The 21,678-nt window shown below is 34.7% G+C and overlaps 1 protein-coding gene across 1 annotated transcript; it reads left to right on the forward strand.

The window, feature by feature from the left end:
- The first annotated feature begins 1,544 nt into the window (after positions 1-1,544).
- Positions 1,545-16,354, forward strand: LOC145629009 (homeobox-DDT domain protein RLT3-like). The gene is made up of 18 exons (XM_081681477.1): positions 1,545-1,952; positions 2,452-2,823; positions 4,497-4,555; positions 5,172-5,327; positions 5,437-5,559; positions 5,729-5,788; positions 5,873-6,095; positions 6,664-6,764; positions 7,180-7,266; positions 7,422-7,553; positions 7,670-7,810; positions 8,348-8,470; positions 8,586-9,032; positions 11,327-11,731; positions 11,841-12,458; positions 13,264-13,368; positions 13,496-13,700; positions 15,731-16,354. Exons 1-17 carry the CDS (start codon positions 1,805-1,807, stop codon positions 13,697-13,699), a joined length of 3,504 nt encoding a protein of 1,167 aa, XP_081537603.1. The 5' UTR covers positions 1,545-1,804; the 3' UTR covers position 13,700; positions 15,731-16,354.
- Positions 16,355-21,678: the final 5,324 nt, after the last annotated feature.

The following is a 21,678-nucleotide window of genomic DNA, read 5'->3' on the forward strand; positions in this document are numbered from 1 at the left end:
CCTTAAATTTTTTTCGTGTTTTCCATAACTTTATTAAAAATTTAGTATTTTTTTTTTAAAAAATTCTTAAATCGATCCAAAGCAGTCCGGTCCGGGTTTTGGACCGATTCTTTCGTCCAGTCCGGGTTCGGTCCTAGATTAATCGGTCCGATTTTCGGTTCTTAAAATTCTAATTATCGGTCTTCAGTCCAATCCATAGTGTTAAACATAAACTTATGTTTCTTTTAATAAATTTCATATTATTTATTTTAGGAAAAATTGCTATTAATAATACAACCTAATGGGCGATTGTTTTTAAATTCTAACATTTTGATTACCCAAAATATTACAACCTTTATGGGTTTCAATTTTAAACAATGCAAAAAACTTGTAACCAGCTAAACAAGTTGTCCATGACACGTATGGATGGATTGATTCATGGTAAAACATTGAAATGGACTCACCTAAGTTAGAGTAATATATAGTTGCTACAAAAAATGGTTAACATTCAAACATCTGATTTTGACAACTACTGATTCTAATAGGCGTAATGAAGTCTTTATTTGCTGGGAGTTTCCTGGAGTTGGATGGGTAAGACTTAACATTGATGGGGCTTCTAAGGGTAACCCGGGTAGAGCCGGTGCAGGTGGTCTGATTCGAGGGGCTAATGGTGAAGTTTTTGAAGTGTTTGCGTCCCATTGTGGTAATTGTTCAAATACCAAAACTGAGCTCCTTGGTGTGCAACGAGGCCTAACAATAGCTTGGAATTCTGGTCATAAACATGTGCAATTGACAGTGGATTCTGAGGTGGTGGTGCGTTTCTTGGTGGAGGATATTCCTTCATACTCCCCTTTATATTCATATTGTTCGTAAATGTAGAGCGCTTATCTCTCGTCAAGGGTGGAAAGTGACTATAACTCACTGCTATGGGGAAGCCAATCAAGCTGCGGATTGGTCGGCAAATTATGGTGTTAACTCTGAGCAAAAGATAGTGCTATTTGAAGCGATCCCCGGGGTCTTCGGGCCGTTTTATTGGAGGATATAAGTGGAGTAGCTCGTGCAAGGTTGGTCCCGAAGGATCGTGCCTAGCTAGTCTTGGATCGAGCTGTGTTATTTCTTGTTTTCTTAGTTTTTTGTCCTTTTTGTTTCTGTTCGTTTTTATTTCATTTTTGTGTTTGAATTTTATGTTTGCTTGTTTTGGGGCTTGCCCCTCTCTTTCACCAAAAAAAAAATGTTTAATGTAGATTGAGAATGATTCTATTTGTAGGAAATTTTGATAGGCTAACATGCCTAGCTGAGTAGCTGTAGATAATGTCCTTCACAGGACCCTTCCGACGTAGGAACGCCATGTAAGGTATTACAACAAGTTTTCGTCATTTACGGAGTAGTTAGCAATAACATCGACATAGTTCCTTTAATATGTACATTTAGTCTTAATTTTATTGCTTCTTCCAAATACATTACCCTCGTAAGGAAACCATTTGAAATTCATACTACTTCTATTTCTCCACATTTTTAGGTCACAAGGGTATATCCATATATGTGGCCACCATACTCAATTTTGCAAGATGATAGAAAAGCGAGATAATTCCACGTTACAAAAACCCCAATAAAAAGAAAACGAGATATTTTCCGTTGTTACTAGTTAGCTCTAAAATAAGGATGATGTAAAACCCCTAAAGCCTAAAACCCTAAACTCAACACCAACAAACAACCCTTCTTCTTTCTTCTTCAAATTATTTCATGACGTTAAAAATGGCGACTATCCAAAACCTCAATTAAACTTCACCATTATTATCTTCTTCATTGAATTTCTTCAACTTCAATGGCTGTTCAATTTCACCATAACAATGGAGCTTTCACTCTCTCTCCTCCCACCACTCTTAATGACTTCGACGAAGACAACGATGCTGGATATACTTTGTTCAGGAAGAATCCTCTTCAACTTCAAACGTTGGAGTATTTGTACATTGGTAATTTGTTACCGTTGATTTCTGTAACTCATTTTTTGAATTTAATTTGAAATTTTCGGCAAGTATTTTGCTAATTTGTCACTCATTTCTGTTTAATTATTGCAATTTTGGTAGTTATTGTACTATAATTGATGAATTATTCCTGAATTTTTTTATAATTTTGGTTTTTGTTGACATTCTTAGTATATTGATTATTCTAGCTTGTTCATTCAATTTTCTCTATGTTCGAGTTCTGGTAAAATGCGATAATCGTGTTTATTTTTGTTTTTGTATTGGATTTATTAGTAGTTGAGCTGTAATTTGTGGAATTAGTTATCTGTATAATCTCCAGAATTCAATTTTTTTTTTTTAATTTAGTTGCTGTTTAGTCTATTATTCGGGAATTTCTGCTCATTTTGAATTAATTGGATGACTATTGATTGCTGTTTGAGTTGTTTATTAGTAGTTTACTGTGAAATTAGTGGTTTTAAGGTGATTGTTTGGGTGATTCGTTGAACAGATGATAAAAACCCGACACAGAGTAGACTGGAGGACTATAGTTCAGCTTTAGGGTTGACTTATGAGCAGGTGAGAAGATGGTATGTTGAGCGGCGTCGAAGAGATGATCCAGATGCTGGCAGAAATATAGGAGTAAATAGGTCTGTGCAGAGCACAGCAAAGGGGAAGAGTAAAATGAAGAAAAAGAAGAATTTGTTGAGTTTAGATCTAGGAGAGCACGGGGATTGTACAATTAGACCAGGTCTAATTCAAGATATGTTGTATTCTTCAGATTATATATTTAAGAAGATATTCAGGAAAGATGGTCCTCCCCTTGGTGTGGAGTTTGATCCTATTCCTGAAACAACATTTCAAGGCCGCAACGATATTCCAGGTCAGTGTTTGCTATTGGAAGTTACAACTATGTTATATTTAACTTTTTTTCCCTGGCATGCCTTACCGATCTTTTAGTCTTGTGAAGTATGTTTTTCGCCTGAAGGTGTCGACTTGGATAAATGTTTAGCTTTGTTTGAGGTTAATCATCTCATTTCTTTCTTTTTCTGCACCCTTTCTAGCTATCTATGTAGTATTGTAGTGTTTTATTTTCCATATGTTGATAGTTTGATACTGAACTGAGGTGTCATGCAAGAAATTTTCATTTTTAGGCATCTGATTTTTCTGTTGGGATAAATTCTTGCCATAATGATATAAAATTTAAGTCTGATACATTCTTCTAGTTACTCACATATTAATCTTTGGTTGCCTTGCTAACCTTGGAAGTTACAATTTAGAACAGAGAATGACTATTTCTAACTATTCAGTTTGTGAGTAGATTTTTTGTTTTTCTAAATTTACTTCTGAATTTCAGATGATGAATTTTGTGAATTTTCTATAGCTGAATGTTGTTTCTAGTGGAGCTGTTACTCTTTTTGGTTTGTAGTTTGTGATTAGATTGTTTCCTGAATCCCTTTCTTGTTGTTCTTGGCATTGAAATATTGACTAAATTCCTGTTACACCTGTAATACTTAATATGGGCCATACTATCGATGAAGAAGACAACAGTGCTCGAAGATTATATTTTGAAGCAAATATAAATTTATAAGTGTTAGAAGATAGGATGGGTTAGGTGCTCTTGCTACTAAGTCAAATCTGTCAAATGCCTCAATAAATTGATATCAAAATATAGAGCCTTACTGTTAGAGTGTTCGAGATAGCACAGAGAGAAATCGACAGAAATGGCACTGAATCTTGTGGAAGACTTGTGATTCAATTCTTGTATAATGGGCAGAAGCTTGTCAAGTTTAGGATTTAGCTCTTCATTCTGTATTGTAGGCACTCAGGAAGGATAACCCATTATATGAACTTCACTCTTTTCTCTTGAACTCCTTCACTCCTTTTCTGGTTTGCTGAAACCTGGCTCAGCAGGAGAGGGGGAGGGGGGGGGGGGGGGATGGATGAGGGCAAAGATGATCTGACAAACTTTTGCATGCTAGAGTTCATGTGACAAGACTGACAACCATATACAGTGGCGTGTTCTTTATTAGTTCTATGGATAAAGTTACATCCTAGTGCTTTTGTGCTATGTGTAGTCCTCTTATTGTAGATGGGCATCTCCTCGGTGTCTCATTAGTACAACCTTTTGTCACAATCTTTGGAAAAAGGAAATAAGCAGCCTTTTGGTGCTGGATCACCAGTTAAACATAGGGAAAAATGATGTATCCAATATTCCAATTAGAAAGATGTGAAAGCTTAGATGACTTATAGTATCAGTATTTGTGATCCCTTATCGTAGTCAATCACTTTTAGACATATCTGGATTTCAATATTTTTTTCTTAAAGAAATAAGGAACAAAATCTACTGTAAATTTGCATTCATATTAATCTCACTGCAATTCGAGCAGTAGCTGTTGGTCTCATTCATCTATTTCTGTGATTATTCACATGCTCATTCATGTGTAGGCACTCACCAATATGCGGTTCATAAATTTTAGAGATAGTATTAATCTTGTATTTTCATCCCTGCTTCCCCCTCAATGGTCATTCTTTTTACTTCTTGGTGTTGACCAGATAGTAGATGTTGTGAGGTTGCATGTCAAGGTGAACAAAGGGCCTTAAAAAGGAGGAAGGTAAGGGCAAAATTTAGAATGAATGAAGATGGCATATTGTCTGATTTGGCATTTTTAATTTATGTTGTTTTAATTTATCCAAGGAAAAGATTATTGGGTTAAATTTGTTGTTTTGTTTGCTATTCTATAAACAACTTGTCTACTTTCTTTTTGTTTTGAGGAAACTTGTCTACTTTCTTTGTATTCTCTAATTATTTTTTATTTGTAATTTTTTTCATGATAATAAAGAAAATACTACGTATATATTGTCAGCAAACAGTGGTACAAGGTAAGAGGGCAAGCTTTCCTTAAATGAAAGCAATTAATCCAAAATTTTTGAGTCTTTTGAATTTACTTTTGAAAGTCCTAGGTGTCCGGCTGCTTTAGCCTAAAAGGAAGCTGAAGCTAAGTTATCCTTGCCCCTTACCAAATCACAAAATTAGGTGGTCCTTGAAATGATAAGTGAAAATTCATAAACAACATAAAGTGCCATTAAATAATTGTGCCTCTGCAGCCTTTCCTTACCCCCTGTAAATCTTAAAAGAATTTTGATCAGCTTCCTCTAAACATAATGCACTACATGACAAATTGACTACGAAGCACAGGGCATTTAATTCGTGACTTGCTTCAATTCTAGGTGACAAAGTCAGCTGTTTTAGAGGCTGAGCAATGGAATCAAATGAAAACTCCTATGAAGAAGCATGGAAAGGGGAAAGGTCTGATGTCAGACTTGCAGCTGGTGAATTATCTTGCTTCTTTTCGAGATAATGTAGGAGCATCCAAAAGAGGAAAGGTTGGAACAAATCAATTTTTTTGCTTGATAATTGTGTGGCTTTTATATTTGTTCCCCCCTCAACCTATTGACATTATTGTTCATTTCCATCATCTATTCCTTTTCATAGATGCTTGCACGTAAAAATAGTCAACCGGGAAAAACATACGGCATGGGCAAAGGATTTATGACTGCTTCACAGCTGGTGAATCCTGATTCCAAGAGGAGACCACTGAGACGGAAACCTGCTGCTGTACGTGATATATCTAGATTTTGGATTATATTTGTTGTGCTATGCTCTTTGGTAGCTGGAAAATCACTGCTATGAAATTAGTTTAATTTTTTTAGAAAATGTTTGCAGCTTTATGTCTAATTATATGGAATATTGAGTTTTTGATTTTTCTCTATTTTACTTGAACCAGCTGAGAAGGTCAGTGAACAAAGTGCAGGAGAAGAAGAAACCTATTTTTCAACGTAGAAAGGTAAACCTGTTCAATTTTGCATGGAACGATCTAGTACTAGTATTGCCAGGAAGGACTTTAGTAACTTATCCTGGTATGTATCAGGTTGATTCTAGTCAGAAAGCCACTCAGAAGGCACGCAAAGATTGTTGCAAAATTGCTTTGGATTTAGCTAGCCATGACAAAAATCTCTGTTCATTTCCAACAAAGGCAGATGATGAAGAGCTTGAGCTGATGGAGCTCCAAGCTGGACCAAATCCACTAATGTGTGGTGCCCATTTTGCTAATGGTGGGAAGACTAAAAATAATGGCTGTTCTCTTTGCAAAGGTTTGTTGATTCTTTTCCCTAAAAAATGGCAACTATTTGCTTATTCTGCCTCCTATAGAGCTTCAAAGTTCATAATTACCATTTTGTTGCATCCCAACATGAACTTCACTTTCATTTGTTATAAAAAATCAAAACCAATAACTTAGAGCCTGTTCATTTCATTGTGAAATATCAGTTCTTTAAAAATGAATAAGATTAAAAGAGATTATGAAAACCAAAAGTTTCCACATTTTTGTTAGTTTTCAAAGCTGGCACGATTAACCTAACTAATTTTAAGTTTATTGTTCAACATATATCAAATGACTTAGTATCCTAAAACCAAAAACTGAAAGATGGCAGAGATATCGAATGGCCTTGTAGGTATTATATCTTGCTTCTTCCCTTCAAAATTTTCATTTAGTTTTATTCTCTGTTTATGTATTCCCAATTATTTCGATCATGCGTCTAGAAAGTATTCCTATTCTCTGTTATAAGCTCAAGTGTGAAGCAATTTTTTGGATATTTGAGAATTTATAAAAAACTACTATTTTCTTTCCATTACAGACTACCAATGCTTTGTTGTAAACAGGTCTTCTGCCTAAGTTCCCCCCTGAATCTGTTAAAATGAGAAAGCCGTTCCATATGCAACCTTGGAACTCTTCCTTGGTGCTTGAGAAGAAACTTTTTAAGGTATATTAATATGATTGTTTTTTCTGAATTTAAGATATAGATCCTACATCCAACAATGAAATAAATTGATAATATTCAGAATATAATAGTCTTGTTTGTTATTAAGTGACTGTAAAGATCCTTAAAGGTATAATTTGTTTGTTTAGATATTTTTTTAGTATTTTCTATGGTTCTAGGTGTTATGTTTTTAAAGTGCCAAGTGAGCTTCCCATATGTTGCTGTCTTAGTTAAGAATTTATGCATTTACAATGCTTATAGACACTTTATGTTTACTTTGATGTTTGTTTGGTTATCCTAATGAATAAAAGCATTATTAATGAATATGTTGAGATCTTTGCTGGGGTTCTGATCTTTATACTTAATTTGTTTCAGATGTCTTGAACTTTGTATTGATGAATATTATATTTGTGAACAGGCTCTTCACTTTCTGTATACTTATGCTGTAATACTAGATGTTTATCCATTTACCCTTGATGATTTTGCAAAGGCATTTCTTGATAAGGTGAGTAACTCTGTTTTCCTTGCTGCAAAATTTGACTATTACCAATTAGATTGCTCCAAATTTCTTTGACTTTTGTAGCATGTCACATCTTGCATCTCAATAATAAGTTGAGATATTAAAAGATAAAATTTTGACCCCCTCTAATTGGCTTGCAGGATTCCTCATTACTAGGGAAACTACATGTATGCCTCCTTGGGCTGTTGCTGTCGGATATTCAAAATGAGATTTCTAATGGGCTTTCTATACATTCAAATAAAAATGGCATGTTTCTGAATTTGCTTCATATGGTAAGTCTAGCTTTTGGAAGGGTTGCTATTCCAGCATGATGTGAATCTGCATCATGTTTTTGTATTTTTGCTGCTCGAAAAATAGCTCAAGTAATTGTTAGTTTGTAATGTGGCAGACTGAGACACAGGATTCTGTTGTGAACTTTTGGAAGACATCTCTGAATCCTTTGACATGGACTGAAATATTGCGGCAAGTCCTGATTGCTGCTGGATTTGGATCAAAAGATGGTAACCAAAGTAAAGGATGCCTTACCAAGGTTTGTGGCTTTGTGCTGTTCCTTGGCAAACAAGATGAATTTGTGTTGCTCTAATTCGTTATTGCTATGTCTTTAGTGTTGAAATAATGCGTATTATTAGTTTAGGCTGTTATCTTCCCCATTTTATCAGATTGGCCCAATTATTATGGGGCAAGAAATGTTGAGGCAGTTTTCTTGGTATTTTTGCTAGCATTTAGGCTCTGGCTACAAGTGAGTGATCTAGAACTGAAAAGGATATAATTAAATCTAACTATCTCTTCTACCAGATAGTTTTTGAATCCACTTTACTAATTGCTCTTCAACTACAAAGTGATGCTGATGCTGTATATGATTAATTCTGTTTAGTATAAGTCTTGCATAGCCTAAGGGCTCTAAGCTGTGTAGTCACCATCTATTTGTTTCTCAAGGTTTGATTTCCAGGAGATGTGGCTCAGATGTATGTGTTTATCAAATGTCATATCTCTTTTTTTATGCTATACAAGCATCTATGCTTTCATGAACTGATGTTTTTGGATATATATGTCTTTTTTTTCCCAGGAAACAGATTGTATGGCCAAGTACGGATTGCAGCCTGATACATTAAAGGGAAAACTTTTTAGCATTTTGTTTGATCAAGGGAACAGTGGAATGAAGGTCACTGAGTTGGCAAAATCTTCACAGGTGTGTCTATGAGTTTTAGTGTATACCAATCTTCATCTGTCTGATGTGATTGCGAACATGTGTCACTTTGTAGTTACATAATACTGAATTATGATATTTTGGTTTTGTCTTGTAGATTGCGGACTTGAATCTGGGGAAAACAGATGATGAACTTGAAGATTCAATTTGCTCAATTTTGGCTAGTGATATAACATTATTTGAAAAAATATCGTCTTCCACATATCGTCTACGTTTAGCATCAATCATGAAGAAAGATGAAGATGCTCTGTCGGATAACGAAGATTGTGGAAGCATTGATGATGAATCCAGGCTTTCCAATTCTCTTAGTAATAATGCAGACTGTGACTCTGGAATATCTTCTTCAAGGCCTAATATGGGTCATCTGTCTCCTGAAAGTAATCCATTGAGTCTTTCCTCTGTAATTGACGAAAGTCATCCTGGGGAGTCATGGCTGTTAGGTCTCATGGAGGGAGAATATTCGGACCTAAGCATTGAGGAAAAGCTGAATGCCTTACTAGCTCTTATTGATCTTGTAAGGGCTGGATCTAGCATTAGGATGGAGGTATGTTATAATGACTTTGATTTTTTTTTGAAAACATAATGACTTTGACTTTGATTATGATCATAACTTCAATCTTCATTGTTTCATTTTTTCCATGACTTTTGTTAGTTTGTTTCCTTTGAAAGGCCTACAGTCATAAACAAGCTGTCTCCCCAGCTTCCTCCCAAACAAAGTACTACTACTTTCATTATATGTTATGTGTTCCAACTTTAAATGCAACTTAACATACTGAAATTTCATCTTGTATGGCTCTCTTTGGCCATTAGTGGTTAGCTGCTGATAGCCTTTTTATAGTAGCTGGTATGACTTAATTGATTGTATTAGCTGTTTTGTTATTTGTAAGTAAAGTATTTTGTTAAAGCCTGATATGTGTAAGTTTTGTACTAATATGAAGACGTGCTCACGATTCCTTCATTGTAAGGATGGAGGGGGATTTTTGCTTTGCGTGAAGAGTATTGGATAATCCCATGTACTGTTATGGATCTGTTGCAATTGTTTAGTGGATTATGGTGGCCAAAGAGAAGATATTGTGGTAAAATGCTTTTATGGAGATTCTGTGGTGCTTGTGTTTATAATAGCAAATGTTAAGAGAAACACTTTGAGTGATGATGTATTGTATAATAGGATTACTTAATTAGCTATTTTTGTGGGCTAAGACAGCTGGGGAATTTAAGAATTACTCAATGGGGAATACTCAATGAAATGGGCAAATGTATGATCTGTTTTTTACTGTTATGAGGACAATTTATCCTCTGCAGTCTGCACTTACTGCTGCTCATTTATAAAATTACTCCCATTATAAAAAAGAGGCAATCGCCATTAGCTGATAGAATTCCCTTACCAATAAGGATTTTGCATGATTGATTATTGAAGTTTTGAGAACTCATGATAAAAAGTGTAAATTTGAAGAACTTTTGGATAGAATATTTATTTCCCCTCTTCGTATCCTTTTCAAAATTGGATGTTTAGGCCCAAAAAACTCTTCCGAACCTCACTTTACCAAACACTACCATTAGAGGTTTTGACCGGTTAAACATCTAGATGGGTCAAAAGCTTTCATTTGCGCAAGCCTCTCTGTGCAAAATGCCCCCACTGATTGGTGTTTCTTGACATCTATGTTTCATGAGTTTGAAAAATTTGCCTGGCTAAATCCCTTTCTAAGGTATGTCGTTTCAAGAAGATAGTAATTATTTGTAGTTGACTTCAGAACTTTCATTTTACATATTCTAAAACATGGATGGTAGGAGTACCTTCTATCTCTACCAGTCTATAGGAGTATAGGCTCACTGAGGTGCAAGGCGACATAGGCCATGCGCCTTATCTATTCGTCATTGTTGGTGAGGCACACCATAGATGCACCGCACAGTGGTGCACAGCTTGCGTCACACCGCTTAATATTTTAGAATATTTTTTGCTTTTTATTAAATGTGCCTCATTTGAATTAGGTGGACAGTTGCATTTACGAGCCTTGAGCCTTTTCATATATTGATCCCTACTTGTTTTCACTTTTTCAAAAGTGGTCAACATCTTGATATGACACTCAAAACTTCTTAAATATGCAAATTTTGATTTAAAAAAATTATTTATCCCTGTTTTCAACCTACCATTATGAAAGAACCAATTCTCTATGAGACTATGAGGTAGAAGTTTTTAATTAGGACTGTTGGGTGTTAGAAGAAATTCTTAAATTGAAAAATTTCACTTATTGATACTAGTAACTTTTTGCTTTAATTGCATATGTATTTCTCTCTGCTTTTTTCACCTGGTAGATAGCTGTGACATATATATAATATTTAAGAATAAAATGATTGCATTAGTTTGGAAATGTTCACAATTTGTATCTTACATTGTGTAGACTTGGATTGCTCATACTTTTAAGAATTGTATTATAGTGCTTGTGTTGTGCCAGAATGGTATAGAATGCTAACAAGTTTATGATGGTGTCAATCTATGAAATTTGCTATCCATGAAATTTGCATGTCTTTACAAAAGGCCTGATTTTGCTTAATGGTTAAACACTAGTGCTGTTATATGAATGGTTTGTATCTTGGTTGGCTCCTGATTCTTCTTCAATTCATTGATTTATATATTGGTCACTCATTAAGTTCCCAACCTTATTTAATTCCGAAAGAAGACCAGCAATCAATCCCCTGCTATGCTTGCAGTTCTGACCCCCTAGGTGATATAGGTAACTAGTTCCTCAGGAGAATAAGCTGACATGATTACTTTATGTTTCTTGGCTATTTTCTAAAGTTTATTTATTTGTCTATACTAAATCTGTGGGTTCTTTGTAGGATCCATCGGCATTACTTGCAGAATGTGTTCCAAGGATTTATCAGCATGGATCTGGAGGAAAAATTAAGCGACCTACAGTAAAGCGACCTAGCTTGCTTTCCTCATCCTTTGGCGATGTTTCAGATAGCGGGCGTCTGTCTTCAGATATTTGTGCTGTTGATTCATCAGTGGTGTTATCAATGGTTTGCAAAGAAGATAGATATTCAAGCATGAAAAAAGGCCTCAATAGTGTAGGAAATGGAGATGCTCTACATCCAATTCAAACAATTTTTTTGGGTTCTGATCGCCGGTATAACAGATACTGGCTCTTCTTGGGTCCTTGTGATGCTGATGATCCTGGACATAAACAAATCTATGTCGAATCTTCTGAAGATGGTCAGTGGCAAGTGATTGATAGTGAAGAGGTGACATTTAATATTTCTATTTTCCGTATTAAGTTCCATCTCTTCTTTCCTTTTTTTATTTTTATTTTATCTTATGCCTTGAATGTTTTTCTACTCAATTTGGTTGCAGGCTCTATATGGCTTGTTGGCTTCTTTGAATGGTCAAGGTAGGAGAGAGGCAGTCCTGTTGGCATCATTGGAAATGCGTATGGCATTTCTTGTTGAAGAAATGATGAGCAGGATACCAGCTGATTTTAATGTCAGCCAATCAACACAATCTGGTCTCTGTGAAATAGATAGGACCATTGAAGATAGCTTGTCACCCATATCTGAAATAGATAACCATTCATTGGGTGAGACTTCATTTAATGCTGTAACATCATCTGGTGCTGCGCCTTTCATATTTGAGAAAAAGGTAGAAGAGGAAAAAAAGAAATATGAACGCCTTCAAGCTTATGACTCGTGGATATGGAACAACTTTTACTCCAATCTTCATGCAGTTAGATGTGGGAAGCGGTCATTTTTTGATTCATGGACAAGATGTGGAAGTTGTAATGATCTGTATTGGCGAGATGAGAGGCACTGTAAGGCATGCCATGCAACATTTGAGCTTGACTTTGATCTTGAAGAAAAGTATGCCGTCCATGTGGCTAAATGTCATGTCCGTGAAGATGCTGATATCTTCCCAATGCTTAAAGTTTTACCATCCAAGCTACAGGCTCTCAAAGCTGCAATCCATGTGATTGAGGTGTGTTTATTGCTGTCCAAACTTATTAAGTGACCTTGGGTGTTTGGCCAACATATTATTTGACTATCTTGAATTCCCTGGTTGAACCGAACAAAAATAATAATATTGGAAATGGTATTCCTGTTCTTGATTTCTTTTCCTTGTATGAACCAAACAGTCTATTGTATTATTTACTGTTTTGTGTCTAGATTATTTGGTTAGAGAAATGATAGGCTTCTGTGATTGGCTTGACATTCAAGCTTCTTTGTTGAAGAGGGTAGGCTTTTGGCTTCTATGGGCTAGTGATCGTGGATATCCCTGTTATGCACTTTCGGATGTAACATGTGATTAGTGCCCTTGATTTCTCCCATCTCTTTGCTTGATTTGTTAGAATCTTGCTCCACCTTTGTAAAACATATAATTTTATTTAGATAAGCTTTTGCGGTAGACCGGACTCACCGTGAGTCCAATATATCTGGCAATAGTATTTTAATACATGACATTGACATTCTAATATCTGACAATTATATTCAAATATATGTTATTAATAATCGAATATCTAACATTAATAATCTAATGTCAGATATTAGATTATTATTGTTAGATATTTGAATATCAATGTCATATATTAGAATATTATTGTCACATATTAGATTATTATTTTCAGATATATTGGATTCACTGTGAGTCCGACTCACCCAATTTTTTTTCTTTTATTTAACAGAGAATACATTTATAATGACTTATCTGTTTAGTTGTGACAAATAAGCCCTTGGGAAGATGTTCAGATTTCTTTTATGGTTCTGAACTAACATTTGTCTTACAGTTGTTTATGCCAGAAGGTGTGCTGATTGGGGCATGGAAAAAATCTGCTTACAAGCTTTGGGTCAGGCGTCTCAGACGCACCTCTTCATTACACGAGCTTTTACAGGTATGCAATATATATCTGGTTTATTGCTTCCTCGTTATCTCTTCACATTATATCATTCTTGTTGGTGCTATTCTATATCTATGTATATTTTTTCCCACTGATTGTTTCCCTGCTTACTGCATAATAGGTTCTTGGTGATTTTGTTGGTTCCCTTAATGTGGATTGGGTGCTGCAATGCAATGCCATACACAAATGTGAGTCTACAGTCGAAGATTTTGTCACGCACTTTCAAAATATGCCCCAAACTTCATCTGCTGTTGCACTATGGCTGGTGAAATTGGATGCCTTTATTGCTTTGCAGTTGGATGAGAGAGTAGTTGGAACTGCTTAAGGTATGCAAGCTAAAATTATTTTATTTTTCTCATTTTTTTCTACCCTTTGTTAAGCTCAATTGATACTGTGGTCTTGTAGATGGATGTGCTTCACATAAAGCTTCTCGGTCTCCAAGGCTTTCAGTTGTGGCTATGCATTACATATTTGCATTAGATTAGATGTTTGTATCGGGATATAGAAAGTGATTAGATTACATATATATATCAGCTTCTCGGCCTAAATTTTTGTATTTAGCTTTAGAAAGTGATTAGATGGGATGTTCTCACTAATATTTTGTTTAAGGACGATCCAAATTTGTCCAACCACTCGTACAACTAGGATTTAGGAGTATTGAGTGATTGTGGTATATTCTACAGGTAAGCTATTATACAAGTGCTGTTATATGGTTAGTGAGTTGGGCATTTGAGAAGGATCATATTAGGAAGCTGAATGTAATAAAGATGCTTATGTTTAGATGGATGTGCTGGAATACCTTGAGGGATGTATTTAGAAATTCAGATGTTTTGAAGGAGAGTTGGCTAGTTGGGATTTTGTGGGAAGAGTGAAGAATTTTTTGTGGAAATTGGGTTTACAAGAGCATAGAGCACTTGATGTGAAGAGCTGGAGGGAGAAAAAATCATTGTTGACAACGACTCGAGATCAAAACTGTTTAATTAGTCGATCTCGTGAGATTGGGATTAAGGGTTCGTGATAATGAGTTGCCTTCCACTGCCATATGCATCCGCAGCAACAGCCTTCTCAGAGGCCCTGGCCTGGCCCTGGTTTTTTGGTATATACCCAGGAAATTAGCGAAGCTCATCATTGGTTAAAAAAACTTTTATCTCTAGCTCGATTTAAACTTGATTTTCTACTGATGCAACACTATTTGATCTACACTCTCTCCCTCCCGAGTTGGGGTTGGGCAAAAGGGTTGGGCAAAAGGTCCATGGTGTGTAGGCATAAGGGGGAGTTACTTGAAAATTTGAAATCAATGCTATAGTTTAATAACTTTATTTTGTAATATAAGGCTTGTGAGTTGTGATTGGTGGTTGCAAATTTTCATTTATGCCTGATGTCTTGGAGCATTGTGCTCTTAATCTGTGTACAGCACAGGGCAAGAGATAGTGATAAAGGTTTGAATTGTTATCAGAAAATACCCTAAATGAGGCATCAGTTCTGGTAATTTTCCCTATGTTAAATGATTTCAAGTTATTTTGCTGTTTAATTTAACATGAAAATTAATAATTGATATTTATTTCAATTTTCAGTATTTCCATATTCATAGTATTTGTCCATTTAGTAGGAGAGAACTTAAAAAAAAAAAAAAAAAGGAAGAATAATTTATTAGATAACCATGTGGTTATGTTACATTTGACATTTGATTGTGTGAAAATGTTTAAAGGGGTTGCTTTAAAAGGATATTAATATCGAAGGGTGAATGTTACTCTTGCATTTGGAGGACAAGGGGTGTTTTTCTGCTAATAATCCTAGAAAATTTGAGAGCATGTTTGGCTAGGACTCAGGCGCCTAAAATATGAGTGATTTATATGAAAGTTGCCAATTGCCATTGTAAAACAAATATTAAATTGGCAAAGGTCGATGAAAAGATGCTAGTTGTTGATTAAATTGACCAGCTGTTAAGCTAATTGATGAATTGGTCTATAGGAAGAATTTTGCAAATTTCGCTGTTTAATTAGCTGAAAAGCTGTTGTCAATATGGGAGTCTATAAGCTGCCATATTGAGAAAAGCAGTTAGATGCTTATAGGAATTTTGTGAGAAGCTTGCTCAGAGTTTAAGATCCTCTCTCATAACAACCAGTTCTGACTTACTGAAGTAGAAAATGTTGTTTGATGAAGTTTATGAGCCTCTCTCTACAAGCTACTGATTTTTGAAATGACCCGGTAAAGACGTCAGGATGTAATGAACCCCGAGAATTGCATAGACTTATCCTGTGCTGCATGATATGCCATTGTCTTTCAACTTTCTTTTGGTGTCTGATGCTTTTGTTTATTTGTATATACTTGAGCCATATTGAACTGCCTATTCCAGGCCAGTAGTTAGCCCCAGTTGCGGTTTCAGCTGATGACGACTGAGATATGCACCACTGAGCCGGTAGAAGATTTAATTGTTCACTTTACCAGTGGCACTCAGACCCAGAAAAGGCTATGATCTCTACGAGAGAACCCTTTTGGATAACAGCTCGGAGGCTTGGAAAGTTCAAATGAGACTGGCTGGGAATCTTGTACAGAACTAACAGAAGTGTTGCAGGTGCTCATTCTTATTATTTTGAATATCTTGGGCAGGTTGGCTAAAGAGATAGTGTACAGTTAGAACTTTAGAAACTTGTGGCAATGGCGCTATGCCGCCATTTCTCTTGTTTAAATTGTTTATAGGCATTAGAAAGCAAGCATCCATACCCATGAAAATCTTGTAGAACGGTGCTGTTAAGCATACCAAAATTTTGAGTAGAGTATCATATTGTTCAGTACTACAGAGTTCATTATACGTATAAATTAATAAATGCGAAGATAATGCTGATTTGGGCAATGAAGACATATCGTAGGGAGTACAATTCGTTTCATAATCCTATAATAGTCCTGGATGTAATACGAAAGTATGTGATTATATACAATCTGTGGTTCGTGGAGGATGGTACATCTGTTCCAAACAAAAAGACGGGAAGAACATATTACAGAAATACTACCTCCGTTACATATTAGTTGCAACGATTAGACATTTTTCCTCTCTACTTTATGTCAAATCGTTGCAAATAATATGTAACAGAGGTAGTATAAAGAACATAAAGGCAAACTGAAAAGAATATATGTTAAAAAACATATTACAGAATTATAAAGAACATATTATAAAGTTGTAAAGAATATAATGTTAAAATGTAATGAACATTTATTTTCGAGCACTTAATTTAAATACTAAGTAATTCATTTACCTATATTTAATTGTAAATTCTTTTTTTTAAAAGAATAAAACTAGTTTCTCAACATAATTTTCTCATAAAGTAATTCAAGATGTCATTTTCAAAATTTAAAATATAAAACTTCATTTTTCAAATTTTTGTTTTTGATTCATGCTAATTAAATTTAAATAATGTTTATTAAATAACATTATCAATTTATTACGTTCTTTGATCATTAATTGGTGTAATTATATGTTTGTGATGCTGTTTACCAAGGACGATTGGGTATGTTAGATGATATGTTGTTGTGATGTTGTGTATGAGGGGAGAATGTAAACAATGGATCCGGGAGAGTAAAAAAGATAGTTACAATTGTGGGTGGTTCGATAGCTTTTCTTTCACTTGTTGCTCGTGCTTATTCCACTTTGTTTGACACGTTGACTAATAAATTACAATTGGAGGTTTTCGTGCAAAATGACTTTTCCACTTGTTTGGTATGCTGACTAAGAATACTTATTTAGGGGTTCTCGTGCATAATGACAAGAGAATTTATATTGTAGTGGCCGTATGTGATTCATTTTTTTTTTTTTTTTTATTAATTGGATTTTCATTTTTAACTGTGGAAGAATAATATAGAGTTGGTTAATGCTCATGAAGGCTCTAGATTTGTGTGGAGAATTTAAGAATATGTGTGTATAATTTTCCACACATTTCTTTCACCTCCATATATCATCTATAAATAGTAGTGTTGGGCGTCATTTGGGCTACATATTTTTCAAAATGGCAAAAGTGACAAACATATAGGGCCATCCAAAATGAAAAGTGACAAACATTTGGGGACGAAGAGAGTATTATACGATAGCAATGTTAATCGCAATAGAGCACAATTACAACAATTAAAAAATACTTATATTTTCCTACTTAAGCACAAATAAAAACACCAAATCATACAATTTAAGTGAAGTCTACTAAATGGCATGCTTATTTGGTTAACAAATTAGTATAAAGTTAACGAGATCATGTATTTTGTTGATGTGATGCTCCATATTGATGTGAGGGTTATGCTCATGACAATAGCTATCCAAATAACTACTTTGCAGTTATTATATAAATACAAGTTTTTAAAAAAATAAAAAATATTGGATATGTAGGGAGTGGTCGTATGTGCTTCATTTTTATTGGAGTTTCATTTTTTTTATTGGATATTGTGGTGGCCGTATGTGATTCATTTTTACATTTTTTTTTATAAAAGATGAATTTAGGGAGTGGTGCACTGGCAAAAACATTTTTGGGAATTCTAAATTTCATTGTATGCAAAACAAAAGATTGGATATGTAAGGAGATATGTTGCAGGGTAAAAAAATAGTATGGCATAAACGATTGGGCATGTCAGGTGATATGTTGTTGTGATGATGTGTTCGAGGAGAGAGTTAACAATGGATCCGGGAGGGTAAGAAAATAGTTACTATAGTTGTATGGTGGTTTGATATTTTTTCTTGCACTTGTCGCTCATGCTTATTCCACTTTGATTGGTGTGCTGATTAAGAACACTATGTTGGAGATTTTCATGAAAAATGACTGGAGAATATATATCGTGGTGACATTATATGTCTTCATCTTTACTGTTTTATTGGAGTTTCTACACTGATTTGGAAAGTCCGATATATTGTAAAAATTGGTAAGTGATATAATGAAACTAATCGTCAAGGTAGACGGTGAAGTTGAAGCTAATCGTGTGGTTATAGTTGTGAAGATGAAGCTAATTTAGATAAATCTGATTCATCTGATAAAAATGATTTAGATAGATGATATTTCAAAGATTGTAAATTTAAAAGTTACATATGTGGTAAGAATGGTAAGAAATAATGTTATATAGTAAAAATGTTTAATAACAATGATGAATGATGAGTAGTATAGTTATAGATCGTTTTTTTTTTTAAATAGTATGAAAAATTAATGTGTTAGTGATTAGTATGAAAATTCTTTTTTGAACAGTTATTTTGGAAAACATTTATTTTGTGATATTATGCGAAATCCCAGGGTAATTGTTGGCCCAGTAACAATTCAAAGAATTAAACAAGTTGATATTTTTGGCAGACTTAATTTATTTTTTTTGAAACTTGCATGTTTAAGTCCATATAAGTGGTACTTATTTTTTAAGTATGCAGTAGTTAATTGGCTAGGTAGTATCATGAGTATAACCCTCAACTCCACATGGATCATCACATCAACAAAATGGATGACCTCATTAATTTTATACTGATTTATTAACCAAACAAGTTGGTTAGTAGGTGTAGACGCCCATTCGTGTCTCCCCAAAACCAAACCCAGTGATGAGTACCTTTCACGTCGAGTCATAATCGAATGAAGTGAAAGTGTGGAAAGTTTAGTGTTGCGGATAGTTTTAATTTCTTTTCTCCTCTCTCTGTTTTTTAAAACTTATTTTAAGAAAACAGCCAATCCAGTTTGGTTGGTCCATGATATGAGTCTAATAGTAGTGTAGTTGGATAGGGTTTGAAAAGAGCTTTCCAACGATATATTATAAGCCCAATTCCGATGAATATTGAGGAAGTTATGGCCAAATTACTGAACTGGGCCCGATTTGAGCCTTATATGCGGCCCAATGATCTAGAGGAGGGCCTAATATAGATTTCTCATTCCTAATGCAATTACGAATGGTTTTAGTCTTCTAGATTTTTCTAGAAGGTTCTTTTCATTCCTAATTCAATTAGCATTGATAAATTGACTTTTGTTGACTTTTTAGAGTTTTAATCAGAGTAAAAGAATGTTTTTGAGGAAAATACGGTTTTATCCTCCTGTACGGCAATTTCTATCTGATTTTAGAAAACGCGTCAATAATTAAGTTAGCGCCAAACGCCAGCATTAGCGCCTGACGCTAGCGTTAGCGCCTGACGCTAATGTCAGCGTTTGACGCTAACCTTGTTTTACGCGTCAGAACTCTGTTTTGATTTTTTTTTTTTTTTTTTTTTTTTTTTTTTTTTTTTTAATCTTTTTGGCCGATTTTCTCTATAAATAACCTTCTAAAAACTCCGTTTTCATTCACCAATTTTCATCAACTCTCATAAAGAAATTCTTGATTACTTTCTTTCTCTCTCTTTCCTAAACTAGCCTTTTCTCAAATACAAAATTCCGCATTTACAAGACTTAGATACACCTAGCCATATTCGAAGTTGCCTTCGGCCTAGACGTGAAAGGTTTAATTTCTGAGGGTTTGGTCCCAAATTTCTCTTTCAATTATTTAATTTAATTCTTTGTTGTTTATTATTTTCCTTGAAGTTACTAACGTGTGTATTTTGTTATTAGAAAGAGGTACGAGGCATCCAAGTAAGTACTTTAATGTTTTTATTGATGATATAGAAATCATGCTTAGGTTGTTATTATAATTCCTAGTATCATGTTTAGGGTAACTTTAATATCAAGTATGGTTAAAAGTATGATGCCTTTTATGTTCTTTCTAATATTTATCATGTTAGTATCATGTTAGGGCTAAAGCTTTGATTTTTATTGTTTAGTGACATGCTAGGGTTTGTTATTAATCTTGTTAGTATCATGCCTAGGATCTTGTTATTATTTTGCTTTAACATGATTATGTTAATTATGATTATAATTGTTATAATTTATGACCATGATTATTTTAATTATTATTATTATGATTATTGTTATGATTATTTATTATGTTGCTTGATATTTATTGTTATTGCTTGATCACACTTTTTATGCATGTTTAAAGGGAATTTGTACTTGTAATCACACTTAATAAGATAATTAATAATCTTGTTTAGGGTTAATTTGATTATAATTCAAGTGATCGCCAATAATAGTTTTGTTTGTGCATTAATATTCAACCAACATAGATAAACAGGTTTAGGGTTAATCCTATTGATTGTATGTTAGTCACAAAGCGCATATGAGTACGATCAGAATAAAGTAGAGGCCTATTATTAGGGCAGGTTCAATCTCTTTTAGGTTGGATTTGTACCTTCATCCCCGAACTACCAGTCATGGTTCTAGACCTATTGGAGTTGACGATCTCCTGGATCGTTAAGGGGTGTAACCTTCACCTTGTGAACGGTTTATAAGTTCCTAAAAAAACTTGTTGGCGACTCTTTTGCTCTATCTTCTTTCCCTTTGGACGCCACCGTACTTTAGTGTATGATCACAGTGGGGTTCAAGCTAGGGATAACGCTTGAAATATTCCCTCCAGTTTTTGACGACTCCACTGGAGAGGATTTCTATTTTAATTCCTGAAATTTACTTCGGCAATGATTTAGAATGAGTGGATGTGACTCGAAACGTTCTAAGTATTTCATGTGCGTAATTTTGATTAACATTATTGTCATATGCATAAAAAAGATCTCATTGGAAAGACCATCCTTTATGAGTTAAAACATAGGATTTTTACATGTAGGAAATTTGAGAAATATCTTTCACAACTAGGGTCGAAATAACACTGTGCGAAACTGGAAAATTTTATCGAGCACAGAAAGCTGCTGAGGCATGTAGGAATTAGCGTCAGCGAACAGAAGTTAGCGCCAGAATTTTGACTGTAGCGCCAGACGACAGCTCTGTCGCCAGGCGCTAAAGCCAAAAGTTGGCGCCAATCTCTGTTTGCTGGCGCCAAATTCTTCCAATACCGAGCCAGAAATATACGTTCTAATTTCGACCAGTTTTTAGCATTGTTCGCTTGATCCTACTTCCTAATTGAGTTTTTCTCACTTTTCTGAAACCCATATGTGTTCTACATATGGACATAACCCTCTGGGAATTCATGCTCCATCTACCTGATTGAACGCTCTAAGCAACAAAGGGTACATCCGAGAATTTTGAATTCATCAAACCATGGAAGCGAGTTTTTTCTAAACTCGCGGTGTCCCATCCACTCGCTCCAACCCTTCACGGTTAGTGTAGACACCTAAAAATGTCTCCCCAAAACCAAACCCGATGATGAACAACCTTTCACCGCCATTATTGGTCGGGTTGAGTATTTAATCTTTGGAGTGCTTAAATCCATAAATACATTTCATAACCAATACAATTCATAGCCCATTTCCCCAAACCATAA

This window comes from Chenopodium album, chromosome 4, assembly GCF_948465745.1.
Source record: "Chenopodium album chromosome 4, dcCheAlbu1.1, whole genome shotgun sequence".
Taxonomy (NCBI): domain Eukaryota; kingdom Viridiplantae; phylum Streptophyta; class Magnoliopsida; order Caryophyllales; family Amaranthaceae; genus Chenopodium; species Chenopodium album.

What these genes read in the sequence shown, in the direction of transcription:
- LOC145629009 (XM_081681477.1), top strand. Translation starts at nt 1,805, where the DNA reads ATGGCTGTTCAATTTCACCATAACAATGGAGCTTTCACTCTCTCTCCT. An exon ending in TGGCTGTTCTCTTTGCAAAG is followed by an intron (nt 6,096 to 6,663) that starts GTTTGTTGATTC and finishes TGTTGTAAACAG; the next exon opens with GTCTTCTGCCTAAGTTCCCC. An exon ending in TTGAGAAGAAACTTTTTAAG is followed by an intron (nt 6,765 to 7,179) that starts GTATATTAATAT and finishes ATTTGTGAACAG; the next exon opens with GCTCTTCACTTTCTGTATAC.